The sequence below is a fragment of the Polypterus senegalus genome, chromosome 12 (assembly GCF_016835505.1).
Source record: "Polypterus senegalus isolate Bchr_013 chromosome 12, ASM1683550v1, whole genome shotgun sequence".
NCBI lineage: Eukaryota > Metazoa > Chordata > Cladistia > Polypteriformes > Polypteridae > Polypterus > Polypterus senegalus.
Genome location: NC_053165.1, coordinates 163969669 through 163987258, shown reverse-complemented (window position 1 = coordinate 163987258; position 17590 = coordinate 163969669). Strand labels below are relative to the sequence as shown.

General features: G+C 41.5%; 1 protein-coding gene across 1 annotated transcript; it reads right to left on the bottom strand.

Annotated features, from left to right (window-relative positions):
* Nucleotides 1-3282: 3282 nt before the first annotated feature.
* On the bottom strand, nucleotides 3283-12354 carry LOC120540556 (B-cell receptor CD22-like). The gene is made up of 5 exons (XM_039771395.1): nucleotides 12186-12354; nucleotides 9791-10000; nucleotides 4014-4271; nucleotides 3575-3656; nucleotides 3283-3376 (listed from the first exon to the last, which is right to left on the bottom strand). The coding sequence occupies exons 1-5, from the start codon at nucleotides 12352-12354 to the stop codon at nucleotides 3283-3285; spliced, it is 813 nt and encodes a 270-aa protein (XP_039627329.1).
* Nucleotides 12355-17590: the final 5236 nt, after the last annotated feature.

Genomic DNA, 17590 nt, shown 5'->3' with positions numbered 1-17590 from the left:
CAAATAAATAACATTTCAAAACAATACCACTGGTGAAAATGACAAGAAGTGCTTTAAAACCTCGAGCCCACCGCCCTGACATTATGGCTAATTCTCCACTTGTTTCTCTCTGAACATTCCTCTTTTCTTCCTTGTTTCTCCACCTTGTCAACCTCTACTGTCATCACCTTCATCTTCACTGCTCTCCCTTCTCATAGACAGGCCGCTTATGGTGGTCTTTTCACTTTTCACATTTTTGCTCACACACTAGGACACCGAAAGCCTGAGCACTTTTAGAATTGATTTAATTTCTTTTATTTATGAAGCATCATCCTCATCCTCATCAAGTTCCGTCTACAGTACACTCCGTCAGTAAATGTCAGAAGTTCTCACTTTATTAGCTCTACTGACCTGCTGGTCTTCTTCTTTTTTATTCAGCCATTTTACTGCTGGTTCATGGTGAACAACAACAACCCACCCTTAAAAACATCTCACTTATGTCATTTTAAGTTATTTTCACACTCATTTCTATCCTTCAGATATTTACAGCCTGATGGAACTTGTCATTACCTCATCAGTTGCACTGCCACAAACTGTGGGTCAGGTCTTTACTCACACATATAAATAGTTTAGTTTTTTTGGCCCCCCTACTATGACTTTGGTTCTGTTTTAGCTCATTTTTTCCTGTTAGATGATTCATTATTTCTCAAGGTTATCTTGGAACAGTCAGTACATCAATTTTGAAAATCACCAGCATAATGAAGTGAAAGGCAGAGGGTTGAAATCCTTTATCAGAAATCAGAAATGTGAAATGAGGGGGTAAAAAAATGACTGAAATTTTTGTAAAAAGGACAAAGAATAACTGAAATTTAAATACTAGCAAATTGAAAACCTGAAATTCTTTGATTCAATTAGGTGATCTATTTATCTATCTGTCATTGATGTGAACCCTCAAGTGTTTGTAGCAATGCTATAACCACCTCCCAACCCCCTCAGGAAAGGCAGTTCAAAGAGAGACCCCTTTCCAGGTAGGTTGGGAGTGCAGTGGGTGTCAAAAGTAGGGGGTCAATACAACACAATACACAGAACAGAACAATTCCTTAATACAGCATAATAATAAAAATTTTAGAAGTACGGTTTAACAGTAGATGATATGACATAATTAGGTTTGGATATTTTTAGAGTCCTGGAGACCTCATCCATCTAGCTGCCTCCCCATTTGGCCATGCCACGGCTGAAACGTTGCTCCCATGAAAGGACCCCTCTTTCCCATGATTCCTGTGATCCTCCATCAGGGATGGATAGTGTGGGGGAGGACCGATCTCCTCAGTCTGTCAGTGGAGCAGGACATTAATTAATTAATTAATTGTAATTAACCAGTAACAATACAATGGTCCACAGAATGACCAAACTATTCTAAATACTATAACTAAGTTAGCGTTGTTACTCTCACTGCACCTTCTTCTTCTTCTTCTTCCAGCTGCTCCCATTAGGATTTGCCACAGCGGATCCTGTACGGACCTCACGGTTCAGAAACAGTTTCATCCCAAGAACTCTAAATGCACTCAATCACTCCATCAAGTGCTCGTGGTAGAACTGTCTGGACTTATAAGTACAATCACCTCACTGTAAACTTGCGATACAGTTATAATATGACACAACCTGCACCACTTTATAAAGCGCGTATTTACATATGATGACGATATCATTTTTAAGAGGAAATGCAGCAATATATGTTTAATACATCCATCTTCTAACCCGCTGAATCTGAATACAGGGTCACGGGGGTCTGCTGGAGCCAATCCCAGCCAACACAGGGCACAAGGCAGGAACCAATCCTGGGCAGGGAGCCAACCCACCGCAGGACACACACACAAACACACCCAGCACACACTAGGGTCTATTTAGAATCGCCAGTCCACCTAACCTGCATGTCTTTGGATTGTGGGAGGAAACCCACGCAGACACAGGGAGAGCATGCAAACTCCACGCAGGGAGGACCCGGGAAGCGAACCCGGGTCTCCTAACTGCGAGGCAGCAGCGCTACCACTGCGCCCACCGTGCCACCCTGTTTAATACATTATACAGATAAAATGTTAACATCATTTAAATAATCTATATTGTTAAAAATTAAACATGCAAGGACACGATAGTGCTAGTGACTATCTTGTGCCCTGTTTAGAGATTGTTCCTCCCTCACACTATATGCTTGCTAGGGCTGACGCGACACTGGAAGGAAAGATGGATGGAATAATAAAACGTGTACTATGAAGACATGTCATCCATCCATTATCCAACTGGCTATATCCTAACTACACGGTCACGGGGGGTCTGCTGGAGCCAATCCCAGCCAACACAAGGTGCAAGGCAGGAAACAAACCCCAGGCAGGACGCCAGCCCACCGCAGTTTAATTATTCAGAGAACTGTAATATCATGAATGTAATGGATTCTGTGTCCTTTCAGAGGAAAAGAAAGCCCCTTTAAGAAGCAAATAGTGATTCACACACATAGAGCACATAGAAGAACACATACAATACAAAACATTTAATGTGCTACTTTAGTTACGATGGGATTTGAGAAACTAGTAAATTAAATGATTTTAAGATGAAGTTTATGATATTCTACTTGAATAACAAAATGAAAAACGTGATTAAAGTTGACATTTCAAGCTTTTTTCCCCACTGTGTGCCTATTTTTTTTTCTTTTCTCTTTACTCTAATAAGCTTTCATATGACACTCAGATGGTGGGCTACGACTCGCCTTTTCACAGCGACTTTGTTATCTGACAACTTCTTTTTTATTACGGGCACTGTGAAACTTTGTGAACTTGAGCTTTCAAGTTTCTCTGACACTCTATGTCACTCAATCAACTTCCTTTTGTTGATTATCCCACTGTTAAAACCAACAAATAGTACGTTTTCTTTTCCTCCACTTGGTATTCGCTGAATTTCTTCTATTTCCCCCAATGCTTTTGCCATTGCTATTTCACAGAACACTGAGCTTAAGAGCTATTTATATTGATTTGCATATTCAAAGAGGCATAATTCTGGGAGGAGTTTGGGAGTGGAGGCCTCCGTGTGCATGTGCGTTACTTTTCACGCTGACCGGGATTTATGCAGCAGAAGAACGTGGAAGTTGTCAAATGCACAGATTTATGCATCTGGACTTTTTTGTGCATACGAACATTTCCGCTTTTGTCCATACTCCATGTTTTGGTATGAAGTCTATGCACAGCGTTATGCATGAGGCCCCAGGTGTGAATAATTCCCTTAGTTTTGCTGTTGTTGAGCTGCAGACAATTCTCACAAGTTCTCCACATGAATCCTACCCTGTGCCTCATCGTCGTCATCAATATACAGAATCATGAGTTGACAAGGCTCCTCTTTGTTTTTAGACCTGGAAAAGTACAGGACATTTTTCACATCAGTGGCACTTTTTGGAACCTTAAGGACAGCCTGAACAGGAAGCCAAGGATGCCACCAAGTTGATCAGCACAGGCCTTCAGAACTCAAGGACTGACGCCATCTGGCCCCGCAGCTCTTCCTCAGGATTCTAAGTTATCTCACTTAGTCATCAGTTATCGATCATCCGTACTGATGGTCAAAAGTGGACTTGCCCTTCCAGTTAAAGTCGTAGGAGTGGTTGATGCAGTAGACATGGTGTGGAGGGAACGGAACTGGCAATTGGAAGAATATGGTAGTGAGAAGGAAAACCTTTTAATTCAGGGTGTTAGCTCTGTCCACATTCTCTTCCAGCACCTTAGTTGATCACAAAAGTGAGGTGAATGGAAAACCTCATCTTAAATAACTTGGCCCTTGTGTCATTAGTTATACAACAGGAAATCATCCCTAGTAACCAGAGGAAGACCACAGTAATGTGCACTTGCATTTCTTCTACAGTGATGGTAACCTTTTGACAAATCCTTTCATCTTATTATATTCGTGAAGGAGTCACATCAGGGTCTATGTCTACTCTACTGCCTATATTGTGATATTTTTACTTCTTTAACCCACCACACTAAGAGGATGCTCACCTTTTACCTTTAGGTCGAGAGCTGGAGACTTTGCTGTCCCGTAGATGTTTTTGGCCTCACAGTAATAAGTCCCAGCATGACTCACATCAAATTTGTTGATGTTTAGTTGTTCTCCTGATCCTATTTGTCCCGTGTTGTTCTTGAACCAGGTGTAGTTGCTGGGTGGATTTGCCAAGGCTTTGCAGTTGATCATCACAGATTTCCCTTCTTCTATACTAGCGGCGGACTGATCTGTGTTGGCTGTATTTTTGGGAGCATCTAAAATACAGAAGTACAAAATAACAGGTCCATGAGAAATGGAAGGGTTCAATTTTTAACCATTGTGTCTTCTACTTTAATTTAAGTTTCTTTCAGATGGGGTGCATTGTTGTAATTTTAGCCATAATTTAAAGTTAACATCAAGCACTGTTTATAAGGTAAAGTTTTTAAATTCTTGCACATGTTCTTGTCCAAATCTGCTGCAATCATAGCACAGCCTAATGGAAGCTTTAGCCGCTTACAAACTGCTCCTTTTTTAGGTATTATAACTGCTGCCTTCATGCCAAGTGCTGTCTGCATCCTTTTGTTCTCACCAATGGCCCACTAGCTCAGCATCCTGGTAGAGTGCCCCTCTGCCCTGCCACGGAGAACCACAGACACGCTAGCATGAGAATGACTGTGTGAAAAAATAAATTATTTCTTGGCATGCAGTCTTTTGTTTGTATATATTTTCAGTTGAAATATTACTATACTCGTTTGATTAAAAAAGCAGAATTTGCTGTGTTGTGCTGCTACTTTGCTTAACACAACTTCAGTATTTAATTGTGAAACACAAAACAACTGCTGACACTTAAAATAGCAATTATAATCAATCCTAATAGTTTTCTGCTAAAATAGCTTACCACTTACAGCCATACTCACATACAATATTTCATGATTTATGTATGTAAATGGCTACTTACAAAGCAGTCAGCATCAGCAGTCAGCACAGATTCTTGTAGTCGTTGTGTTTTGTGTGAGCAGCTCACACACATAACACTGACAGTTCACACGCTTGTCCTTTTATTTTGTGGCATCTGCATCTCCCACTCGGCACTGCATCTGCACTTTTTAGGTGGCGGCTGACCAGACCATCCATCATGTTGCCTTTCACAAACACAGAGCAGGCTTGTCTATTAGACAAGTAACGTATTTGCCATGGGAAATGGTGAAGAAATACTGCAATGGTGACATGTGTTTCTTTGCTGTGTAATGCCCAGTGAGTCACATTATTGCCTTTCTCAGGCAGTCATTCCCGAGCTTGTGAGTGTGAACTTTCTCCACACAGGGAATGTATTTGATATTTACATCATTGCCTACTCAATATTTGACTATTCAGGTTTACTTTACTTTGTGAAGACCATTGACATTATACCAGATATCAAGTGTTCATCAACAGTTATATTCTCTCATGGCTTAAAACAAATCATGCAGTTCTGGATAAAAGTATGCCAAGGGTTTGATAAAGCAGCGAAGCTGGCGGTATGCAATGAGGTTCTGTTTGGGACAATGTTAACATTAGAATTACCAGAGCCGATGAAAAAACTCGTAATTCCGTCCCACCTTAAACTGCTTCTTAAATCCCTTCACACCTCTCCGCCAGCGCCCTTTGTCTTCTAAATGTGCTGGTAAAGAGCAGCCGGCTATTCCATACCCCTACCAATTTAGAACGTGCACGAACTTCTCTCAGCTCATGCCTTGATTGAGTATCTGGGAGTGAAGTGGAGTTTTAGAGTGGAAATAATAGATCGTTATTTGGAACACACGCATTTCATGTCTGTTCCGTTTCTACAGTAATCTGTGTCAACACATTGTTAAAACAAACGTTTTTTATATTCTAGTAGTAGATGACAAAATGTAGGCATAAACTATATAATGTATGAAGCCTGAAGTCCAAATAGCAAAGAAACATTTTCACAAGAATAACACAATTGCGCTTTTATTCAAAAATATAACTGCAGAAACAAAAAGCCGCCTTAACATGCGACATTGACACCAGTTTATTGTAACTGCCTCTGTAGTTCAATAGACTCAGCCCCTGCTTGGGAATCGAGAGGTCACGAGTTCGATCCTGCGCCCCTCCATTTTGAGAAGTAAACTGCTCTTAGTCTTACTGTTTTAGAATAAAAACATACATTTGATTTCAGTCTGTAACAGCCGGTGCAATTTATGATCCTTGTGAAGGTTAGCTTTATTTTTTTAATTCACTTTTCATTCTCTCAGTCGCGTTCAGAATCAATCCATACAACCCCATCTGACACGGCTGTTTTCACTAAAGACACGCTATAGCTCTACAGTGTACCACGATGCATACTAACGGCCAAGGGGGTTCTGACACACAAACACTGGCGAAGCTGCCTTCTTCGTATCTCACCGTCACTTGCTTTTCTTTTTATTCAGTTTTATTGAGTGTTCCTGCCAGTCCCCGCATGTTGCTGTATGCTGTTTCTTTTGTACTCCAGGACATGCAGAGGAAAGAATGGTAAAGACCAGTAACCGGCGCTATATGCAATCATCAGACACTCCCCATCTGCCCGTGTCGTTCAAACACAGGAACATATATTGGTGTAAAAGTATAACAAAAGTGCACTTTTATTCAAGTGCACTTTTTCCATCGCCTTTTCCTGTAAGAAGCAGTGTACACACTTCTCTCTATGCTGTGGTTTCTATTACACACCTGAAAGAAAGAGACAATACATGTGAAAATATCCAGCATACAGCAACATGCGGGGACTGGCAGGAACACTCAATAAAACTGAATAAAAAGAAAATCAAGTGCGGTGAGATACGAAGAAGGCAGCCGCCAGCGTCTGTGTATCAGAACCGGGTGAGGGGGCGTTAGTATGCATCGTGGTACACTGCAGAGCTATAGCGCGTCTGTATTCTGTTTCTTTTGTACTCCAGGGCACGCAGAGGAGAGAATAGTAAAGAGCAGTAAGTTTGGCGCTATATGCAATCATCAGACACTCTCCATCTGCCCGTTGTTTTGTTATACTTTTCAATACTTTTATACTGCTCAAGCGGGCATGCTCAAAAATACGTGTAATGCCACGAAAAGTGCGCAGACACTTCATTTCACAAACAAAACAAGTGCACTTTTATTCAAAACTACCTGTATAACCGAAGAAAAAGAAAGCAAGTTACAGTAGGCGATTGATCGACAGCTTGCATGGTGCAATGCTAAGAAGTGCAGATTTTCATTCCGTGCTATATAAAATCATCACATTCAAATATTAACAGTTCCCACACACCCAAGGACCGTCCTTCCTACATTTACGACACGTGTACTTGTTGCCGTGTACACACCTCTCTGTGCTATGGTTTCTATTACACTGAATGAGCACCTGACACTGTACTTTCTTCCCTGGGGGAAGGTCCCGCATCAGAGAATTTCCAGTTCCTGCATAAATTCACACCCGATCTGACGCTGTTCGTTTTCAAATAATATTGCATTAGTGCGATTATATTTTCACATATATTGTCTCTTTCTTTCAGGTGTGTAATAGAAACCACAGCATAGAGAAGTGTGTACACTGCTTCTTATAGGAAAAGGCGATGGAAAAAGTGCACTTAAATAAAAGTGCACTTTTGTTATACTTTTAAACCAATATATGTTCCTGTGTTTGAGCGACACGGGCAGATGGGGAGTGTCTGATGATTGCATATAGCGCCAAAGTTACTGGTCTTTACCATTCTTTCCTCTGCATGTGCTGGAGTACAAAAGAAACAGCATACAGCAACATGCGGGGACTGGCAGGAACACTCAATAAAACTGAATAAAAGAAAAGCAAGTGATGGTGAGATACGAAGAAGGCAGCTTCGCCAGCGTTTGTGTGTCAGAACCCGGGGGTGGGGGGGTTTGGCGTTAGTATGCATCGTGGTACACTGCAGAGCTATAGCGCGTCTTTAGTGAAAACAGCCGTGTCAGATGGGGTTGTATGGATTGATTCTGAACGCAACTGAGAGAATGAAAAGTGAATTATATAGTTTATGCCTACATTTTGTCATCTACTACTAGAATATAAAAAAACGTTTCTGTTTTAACAATGTGTTGACACAGATTACTGTAGAAACGGAACAGACATGAAATGTGTGTGTTCCAAATAACGATCTATTATTTCCACTCTAAAACTCCACTTCACTCCCAGATACTCAATCAAGGCCTGAGCTGAGAGAAGTTCGCGCACGTTCTAAATTGGTGGGGGGATGGAATAGCCGGCTGCTCCTAGCTTCTCTTTATCAGCACAGTTAGAAGACAAAGGGCGCTGGCGGAGAGGTGTGAAGACAAAGGTGGGACGGAATTACGAGTTTTTTCGTAGGCTCTGGTAATTCTAGTGTTAAACAAGTAGGGTCAAACAGCTAAGCTACCTTTCGTAAAAAGGACAAACCAAAACTCGAGGTCTGCTTTGTGCAACTCAAATTAGAACACAATGAATAGTGGATGTTTTTTGTGACTGGGAAAGAAGGAGCCTTTAATAGGCAAGAGAAAGTGAAATCGAAAAAACAATCGTGAGTTACGGTGTGACAGACAACATAACCCAGCGCCTCACACGTGTGAGACAGAAGTTTTTTACCCTTTCAGTTTAATTTATGTTGCAGGTTTTTAGGCCAAACTAACAAAAAGAATCCTCATGCAAAATAAACACAAGAAAAAAGTTGCTTTCCCAAAGCTAGGATGATATGCAGGTATATATCACTCCACCATCGGTAATCTCACACAAAATGCTGCTGATTACGAGGTACCAACATTGCTGTTCTATAAAAAATATGGCAAGCACCACAAAGAAGAAAACACAAAACAGCAGCCCCTACAATAAAAATAATGTCATAAAATACCAAGTAAATACCATCGGTCCACCTTGTATAGTTTGGAATATATAAAAAAAAAATGCAGAATATTTTCAAAAAAGAACATTTGAAATTCCCGCCAAGAGTGCTGCCCACTAAATGCCCACCAGAAACAACATGTGCTGGCCAATGCTGCTGAGTCACGGTGTAACACAAGCCCAGCCAACTCTCAGTCCTGCTGTTTCAGCACTTGTGTTCGCTTCATGCACACAATCGTCTTTATGCTTTTATAAAAGTCCTGAGCCTCCCTGATTTTTGCACATCTGCAAGGGGTCCTGGAACCATATAGCCATAGATAAGGCAGGCCGACCGACCTATATTACCATCAAAAGAAAAAAATAACAAATGAACAAACAAAAAATAGATAAAATTGGTAGTGGAAGGAAAAAAAGCAGATTATAACAAAGTTGAGAGATAGCAGAATAGTTGTTACACCAAAATTCTCTGTTTGAACTAAATATTTCTTATAGAGAATATGAAATGTGTGTCTTTATTGGTCATAAAGGTCAGATGAACACTAATTAAAATCTTCTCTTAAATAATCACACACCCTGTAACGGGATAAACTTTGACACAAAAGCCAAACATCATCTACGAAGGTTTGACGGCCTTTTGACAAATCTTTTATTCTGTTCAAACTCATGAAGGAGTCCCAACTGAAACACGTAAATACCGAGAAACCAAAGCACAAGTTGTGAGGTGAGTGTGCATTCACCTGAGGAAAACAGAAATAAATAAGTGGGAAGTTGAAATTATCAAGGAATAATGGGTGCAGTCAGTACAGACCGCTGTGGAGAGAGCGGTGTCCACCTGACCTGCACATCATTCTCTAAGCCTAATTTACTGTTTAAATGGAAACTTGTCATTTATAGTTTTGCTTCTCTAACACGCAAAGCTGAAAGGATGCTCACCGTTCACCTCTGGCTTGACAGCAGAGGACGTGGCAATCTCATGGACATTTGTGGCTTCAGCTGGACTGATGCTTCGTTGTTCTCTTGATTCGACCTCAGTGTTTTTATCAGGTCGGTTCGCCAAGGCTTTGCAGTATAGAGCCACCGATTTCACGTCTTCTGTACAAGCAGAGGATGGCTGTCCTGCGATGACCACATTCTTGGGGGCGTCTACAATACAGGGCACAGTGACAGGTCAGTCGGAGGCAGAGTTGTCCATTTTCTGTCGTTTATAAATTAAGCTCCTTTCAGAAGAAGGGTGTCACAGTGAAATGTCAAGTACATTAGAACAGGCCGTTCATCTCCTCAAAGCTTGCCAGGCCTATCCTCTTAATTCTTCTAAAATAACATCAAGTCAAGTTTTGAAAGTCCCTAAACTCCTCCTGTCCACCACACTACTTGGTGACTTATTCTAAGTGTCTGTGGTTTGCTGTGTAAAGAATAACTTCCTAATATTTGTTTGAAATGTACCCTTCACAAATTTCAAATCGGGTCCCTGTGTTCTCAATGACCTCATTTAATGTCACACTGGACTAATTCTATTCATAATTTTAAACACTTCAGTCAGTTCTCCTCTTCATCTCTGACAATGCTCAGCTCTTTTAATCTTTCGTCATAACTCATCACCTGTAGCCCTGGAATCAGCTTAGTCGCTCCTCTCTGGACCTTCTCTAGTGCCATTTTGTAGCCTGAAGACCAAAACTGCACCCAGGACTCCAGATGAGGCCTCACCAGTGTGTTATAAAGCGTGAGCAGAACTTCCTGTGACTTGTACTCCACACACCATACCGCTGTATAACCTGACATTCTGTTTACCTGCTCAATTAGTTCTGCACACTGTCTGGAGGTTGATAGCTTAGAGTCCATTACGACTCCTAAATCCTTCTCTTAAGGTGTACTTTTGATTTTCAGACCTCCCGTTGTGTATTCAAACCTCACATTTTTACTTCCTACATGTATTATTTTACATTTACTTACATTAAATTTCTTCGGCAACAAATCTGCCCAAGGTTTGTGTGCTGTCCAGGTCCCTCTGTGACAATTCAACAGATTTGAGGTTATCTGCCAATCCACCTATCTTGGTATCATTTGCAAACTTAACCAGCTTGTTACTTATACTCTTAACTAAGTCATTTATTTATATTAAATATAGCAGCAGCCCCTGCACTGCCCCCTGCTGGCATCTAAAAACATCATCCTGAACTGCTACTTCTTTTCATTTGATGGCCACCCTCTCATGTGGCACCTTATCAAAAGTTCAGATCAATAATATCATCTGCTCCACTCTGTTCAGATCCATTTGTTGCTTCCATATAGAATTCCATCATGTTGGTAAAACACGACCTCCCTCTTCTGAGCCTATCCTGCTCTTGCCATGTGCGGCCCAATCTTTTCCTTAGTAATTCCTTTCATTAATTTCCCTGTGAGACACGTTAAGCTTACTGGTATATAGTTACTTCAACCTGCCCGGTCACCCTTTTTATATAACAGGATAATATTTGCCAATTTCCTGTAATTTTGGAATCTCCCCAGTGCGCAGTGACTTCCCAAAAATCTGCACTCGCTAACCTCCTTAAGAACTTGAGGGTAAATATTCTCTGATCCTGGTGATTCGTTTGATGTCAGCCTATTTAATCTCAGCAGCTCTTCTCCCTGTACAATTTCTAAATCCCACAGTACATCCTTAGTAGTCCCTGTTACCAGTGGGAGGTTATCCACTTTCTCACATGTGAAGACCTCAGAAAAGGGTGAGTTTAGAGCGTCTGCTATTTCACTGGCTGTACTTTTTAAACCCTTTACTGTTCCTGATTCACTTCACCTCCTCCTTGACTGCTCTGTTAACTCTAAAATACTGAAGGCCGTGTCCTGCTTCAAAGTGGCCTACCCTTCCTTGATTTTTCTTCCAGTATTTCTCCCCTAAATGTAAATGGTGCACATGTCTAGTTCATGATGGACTGATGTCCCAGTTGAGTTTTATCCCTGCTATGTGCTACCTGCTCCAGAAAAAGATAATGCAGGGATGGAAAATGGAAGGACAGAATTGAAAGAGAGACAAGTAAGTCTATCACAGGTCAATATTTTGATTATAATATCGAGGTTCGCTGTTTCAGTGTTTGTGGTAAATTTACTATTTGTATGAAGATGATTTTGAGAAAATCCAACTTCATTATTTAACTGGTCTAATACACATTTTGTATCATGAAAGGAAAACCTTCTCAATTTGTCCAGATTTTATCTTTTATGTTTGCATTTCTTTCTTTCTTTAACTGATACACTTTCCGCGTTATTCGAGATTCTCTTAATGTTTGACTCCAGCCCTAATTAAACTGTTAAAAACACTCAAATTCAGACTCACACTCCACGTTCAGTAGAAATGCCGGGGAAGTGACGTTTCCAGTCTGACAGGAGTAACTGCCGTCGTCCTCATAGGTAGCTCTCTTAATTTCAAGCTTCTGTGATGTTCTCTCTAAACGTTTTCCATTCCTGAACCAGGAGAAGTTGCTTTTGTCGAGGCTGCAATTCATTCCGCACATCAGAGTCACATTTTCATTTTCTTTGACTTTCTCTGCTGTTGCTTCAATCTTTAGACCTTTAGAAAACAAAAGATCTGCTCAGTATCTACATGCATTTTATTGTAATCACTTAAGTCTTCACTGTCTCTAATGATACTATTTAGTGTCTAATGTTCATGGACAGTCAAGTAAATAAGAAATAAATAATTAAAATAAAACACAAAAATGCAGTCTATCTTAAAGACCAACGCACCACGTGTCACTAGTGAAGTGGGTGAGCCAAAAGAAGCAAAGACCTAACCACGAAGGTGGATTTCACATTTGAACCACCCTGGAAAATATTTTATGACATTTCACCCTGATTGGTCACGGACTGAATAATGAATTACGTATAGTGATGAATGAAATGATTTAAGAGAAACTAAATTCACAACAAAACTTCACAAAAAAATAGTGTTTCTCCACAAGAAAATCTGCAATATTAGAACATATATTTTCATCTGATCTACAACCTCCTTTTCCCAAGTGTGAAAGCCCAGCAGAATTTATGAAGATGCAGAGAGTGGCAACAGGAAGGATGGCTAGAAAGCAGCTAACAGTAAGAAAGAGACGTTGGGAGCAGGCGCTGATATAGCGTGTTGCTGCACCCACCACACGACAAACCACCTGGTGAAGTGGGTGACACCACAACACCACACTGAACACTGTGAGGTTTTTTTTCTGGTGTCCGGAGTGCCAAACCTGCCACCAACCCCCCTAGGTTTTCCCTGTAATTAAACGGACCTACTTTCACATTAACAGCATACCCAGTATGGAGCAATTGCAGGTTAAGGGCCTTACTCAAGGGCCCAACAGAGTAAGTCTTCTGGCATTAATGGGTTTCAAACTGGAAACCTTCTGATTACCGGGGCAGATCCCTAACCTCAGAGCCACTACTCTGCCTTTTAGTGACCAGTAAGCGCTGATAAAATAAATTGACCAGGCTATGTAGACGCTGATGAAACTCCAGAAGGATCCTGGCTTGGATCAGCTTATGGAGTTGAGAATACTGAGTACAGATGGTGTTACCCACGGCGCTACCTCTGAAGCTAAATGCCTGGTGTGAGGAGGTCTTGAAAAAGAAAGGAGGGCCAACACTGCAAATATGGACTCTGCACAATGTCAACTTAATGTCATTGTCAATACAAGCCCTTGAAACTTCTGAAATGCTTGTAATTCTACTTCAGTATCCCATAGAAACATCTGACAAAAAGATTTAAAAACACTGAAGCAGCAAACTTTGTGGAAACCAACACTGAGGTCATTCTCATTCACAACCATCCAAGAACAGTTTGGTGACCACCAGGTCATAAGGCAAAAGTGAGAACTAAGTGGCTCGGGGAACAAAACATTGAAATATTGGGGTCCATGGTCAGGAAACTCCCCAGATCTTTAATTCCATTGAGAACTTGTGGTCAATCCTCAAAAGGCAGGTGGACAAACAAAAACCCCACCAATTCTGACAAACTCCAAGCATTGATTCTGCAAGAATGGGCTGCCATCTGTCAGGATTGGGCCCAGAAGTTGATTGACAGACAGCCTGCCAGGGCGAATTGCAGAGGTCTTGATAAAGAAAGGAGGGCCAACACTGCAAATACGGACTTAATGTCATTGTCATTAAAAGCCTTTGAAACTTGTGAACTGCTTGTCATTCTACATCAGTATACCAAAGAATCGTCTGACAAAAAGATCTAAAAACACAGAAGCAACAAACTTTGTGAAAACCAACACTGGAGTCATTCTCAAAACTTTTGGCCAAGACAGTAGAGTTACAGCCCTTAGGGGATCAGGAACAAACACCAAATCCAAAGGTTAAACTGGAGACTCCGATGACCCTTAAAAACTTGAGCTGTTAGCCATCTTAAATGGCCTGGGTGTGCAGAACGGTCTCATCCTGCTGGTCGGTTTAAAAGGTTGAGCTCTGGATTGCAGAGATTTGGCCGGCTGCCCAGTGCTTCCCCTTTTGTCTTTTTGAAGCGGCTCTGCTGTGCAAGAAGCTCTTTTTTTCTTTTTTTGCATTGCGTTTTTAGCAACACATCCCTTTGATGATTTCTAGCAACTAGCTGGGCAAGACAGAGAGACATGCAAAGTGTGTGTCACAAGTGCGAGGAGCTTAGCAGAGCCCTGAAACCTCAGCTGTGTTTCATTTTGATGACTGCGGCCATCCCAGAAAGGCCAAAAAAAAAAGGTGCAAGAAAACACAAACCTGTCAGCTGGGATCTCATGAAGTGTTTACTGAATTAGTGAACCCATTTGAACATCTTGATGTGAATTGCGTCAAGTGAAGTCAAGTTTACCATCAGGTACATATAGTCAAATATAATTCTTACTTATACGTCTCCTATCGGATATCACAAAGTAGAAAAAAAGTGGACAAACACAAAGTTAAGGGCTAAAAAGAGAAGAGCATGAAGGTGCAAGAAGACCTCAGCCAGCAGAAACCACAGAGAGCCTGACATCACACTGAGCTAAAAAGACTTAACTGAGATTTAAAATAAACTGCAGTTCTCAGAATGAAGTGGAGTTGTTCTGATCTTACCAGTTACAGAGGAAATAACAGCCAAAAATATCAAGAGGATCATCTTGTGTTGTGAAACCTGAAATAAATTAATAAATAAATAAGTAAATAAGGAGTCTGAGACGAGGTTTGAGTTCAGCCATTTTCCAGTTCACCACTTATGAATGGTGAGACTCTATCTTCTCATACACATACTGGAACCCGAGATATAATCCAAGACCATTCATTTTTAGAAATGTTTCGATCTGTTCTTAACTTAATTTTTCTATTTGTAAAAACTTGATTGCTTTGTATGGATTCCAATAAAATTAATCAAAAAAAAAAAATGTTTCCAAATTCTCCCACACTTCCAGAAACTTAGCATATTTGATTCATTTGCCAACTGGCTAGTTGTCTCTGTGCCCTGAACACGAATGGCATCCCATGCAGAGCTTGCAGAGTCCTGCCTTACACCTCATTCTGCCGGGCCCGACTCCAATTCCAATGGACAATGGAGGTTTAGAAGATGGGTGGATACGACTCTTGTCTGATCTTATCAGGTCACTGATGATCGCAGTTGTAGATGGTGATGCCCAAAACTGAGAATATGCCATAGGCAGACTTTCAATATTAATACAGGGTCCCCAGGCCTGTGAGGGGAACATGGCAAGTAGTGGCTGACTGCTGTAGGAGTGTTGATCTAAGATGACCAGAGGGGCTTCAAGAGTTTGTCTTCAGTGATCATCAAAATGGTGGTGCTGAGGGTATGACATCTGATGATGACGAAGAAGACAAGGAGGATCCTGCCATATCTTTACCTAAGAAATAGGAGAGATGGGTAGACAAGTGGGGGTCTTTGGCTTAGCTACCCCTCAGTGCACTAAAGGTGATACTCTTGATGGATTCTCGTCTCATCTTATCAGGTCTCACTGGGGATCACAAGGGTATGGAGTTGTCATTTGGAATCCTCAAATCTAAGGAGTGTGGCAATGAATCATGGACAACAATGACAATGACTGACAAGATGGAGGGCAACCTGCAGAGGATGTCCACTCCCCCATCCCTTATAAATACTGATCCTCCGTCTTATTCGCTCATTTCTAACGTTTTTTTTATTATGATGATTGCACCATTTTCACTGACTCGCCGTATTTTTCAAGATCTGTCCAAACTCTACCCTATAAGGTTGATAACACTTACTATAAATGCCATTTACTGAGCGCCTTCCCTAGATCAGGATCACTCACACACCTGTTCACATTTTGGGGTATTGCTTGAAATTAAAGTCCAGGCAGGTGAAGTGACTCACTGGTGGTGAGACACAAGGGACTGAAGTGGCACCTTTGTCATTGAAGGTCTCATATCCTCTGGGCCACACTGCATCTCCCAATGAGGGTCTGTGTGTGACAAGGTTGAATCGGCCGACCCCTTACCCAGCTGGCAGCCACACTACCAGGACCCGTGGCCTGGATGAGTTACGGAGAAACTTACCTACACCAAGCCGTACCTCTGACAATTCATATTTTCCCTCTTCCCCAATCGACGGTTTAAAGACTAGTAAATAAAGGCAGATGTGTAAAAAGTGTAGAAATACATTAAATGAAGCACATTGACAAAAACGATAATACAAATCCATCCATCCATCCATTTTCCAACCCATTGAATGTGAACACAGGGTCACGGGGGTCTGCTGGAGTCATTCCGAGCCAACACAGGGCGGAAGGTAGGAACCAATCCCGGGCAGGGCGCCAACCCACCACAGGATAATACAAATGCCTGACATAAAATATATCTATATCTATATATACATCCCTCCACCAAACCTGCAAAGTGAAAACACTGCATATATAATAACAAAAACCTCCCTTGCCCCTGCAAACGTATAACAAACACAAATAATGCTGAATAATCTGAATGTCAATGGCGTGAAATTGAGTCCGGTTAAATCACTGTCCAGAATACGGATGACTGATCAAAAATCGACGTGTTTGAATCTCCCAGAAAAAATAGAACAACCTCACCGTGCTTCCTGGGCGAAAGGCAGATAATAATGTCCAAACCCCGGGGTTTCTGCCGATGATTGGGCTGTTGTGATTTCGGCGGAATGAGAAACAAAACTGGATCAAGGCGCCATGTAAATAGTGGCAGAAAATGATGAGCGGCTGTCGGTAAATGAAATCTCCGACTTTCTCCTTCCTCCTCTTCTTTCCCTCCTGATGGTTTAAAATAATGATGAGCCGGATGTAACTGGTAAAATTCCGGGCGGTCGCTGCCTCCCTACAACACCCATCCCTGTTTCTTATTACGGGGACGACATTTAAACCGACACACATCGGTTTATACGGGGTGCTGAGACGAGATGCGACTGGGTGCACCACAATAAACAACAATACCTAAGTGGCCCGCTGCAAGGTGAAAAAAGAGGAGTGAAGTGGAGTAAAGGGGCCTCCTTGCTTTAGAGCCCCAAGTGCCCACTGACTTACAATATGGAGGAGGTCTATTTATGCTTTTTGTAGCAGAACAAAGAATTAAAAAAAACTATTGAGCCTTGAACAGGGTGGCACATTGGTACAGTGGCTAGTGTTGCTCCTGCCCGGCCATAAAAGATCGGGTTTAACCCCCTGGCCTGCTCATTGGCTGTGTGGAGGTTGGCTCTTCTCCTTGTGTTCATGTGGGTGATCTTAAAATGTGTGTGCCAAGTGATACCCTGTC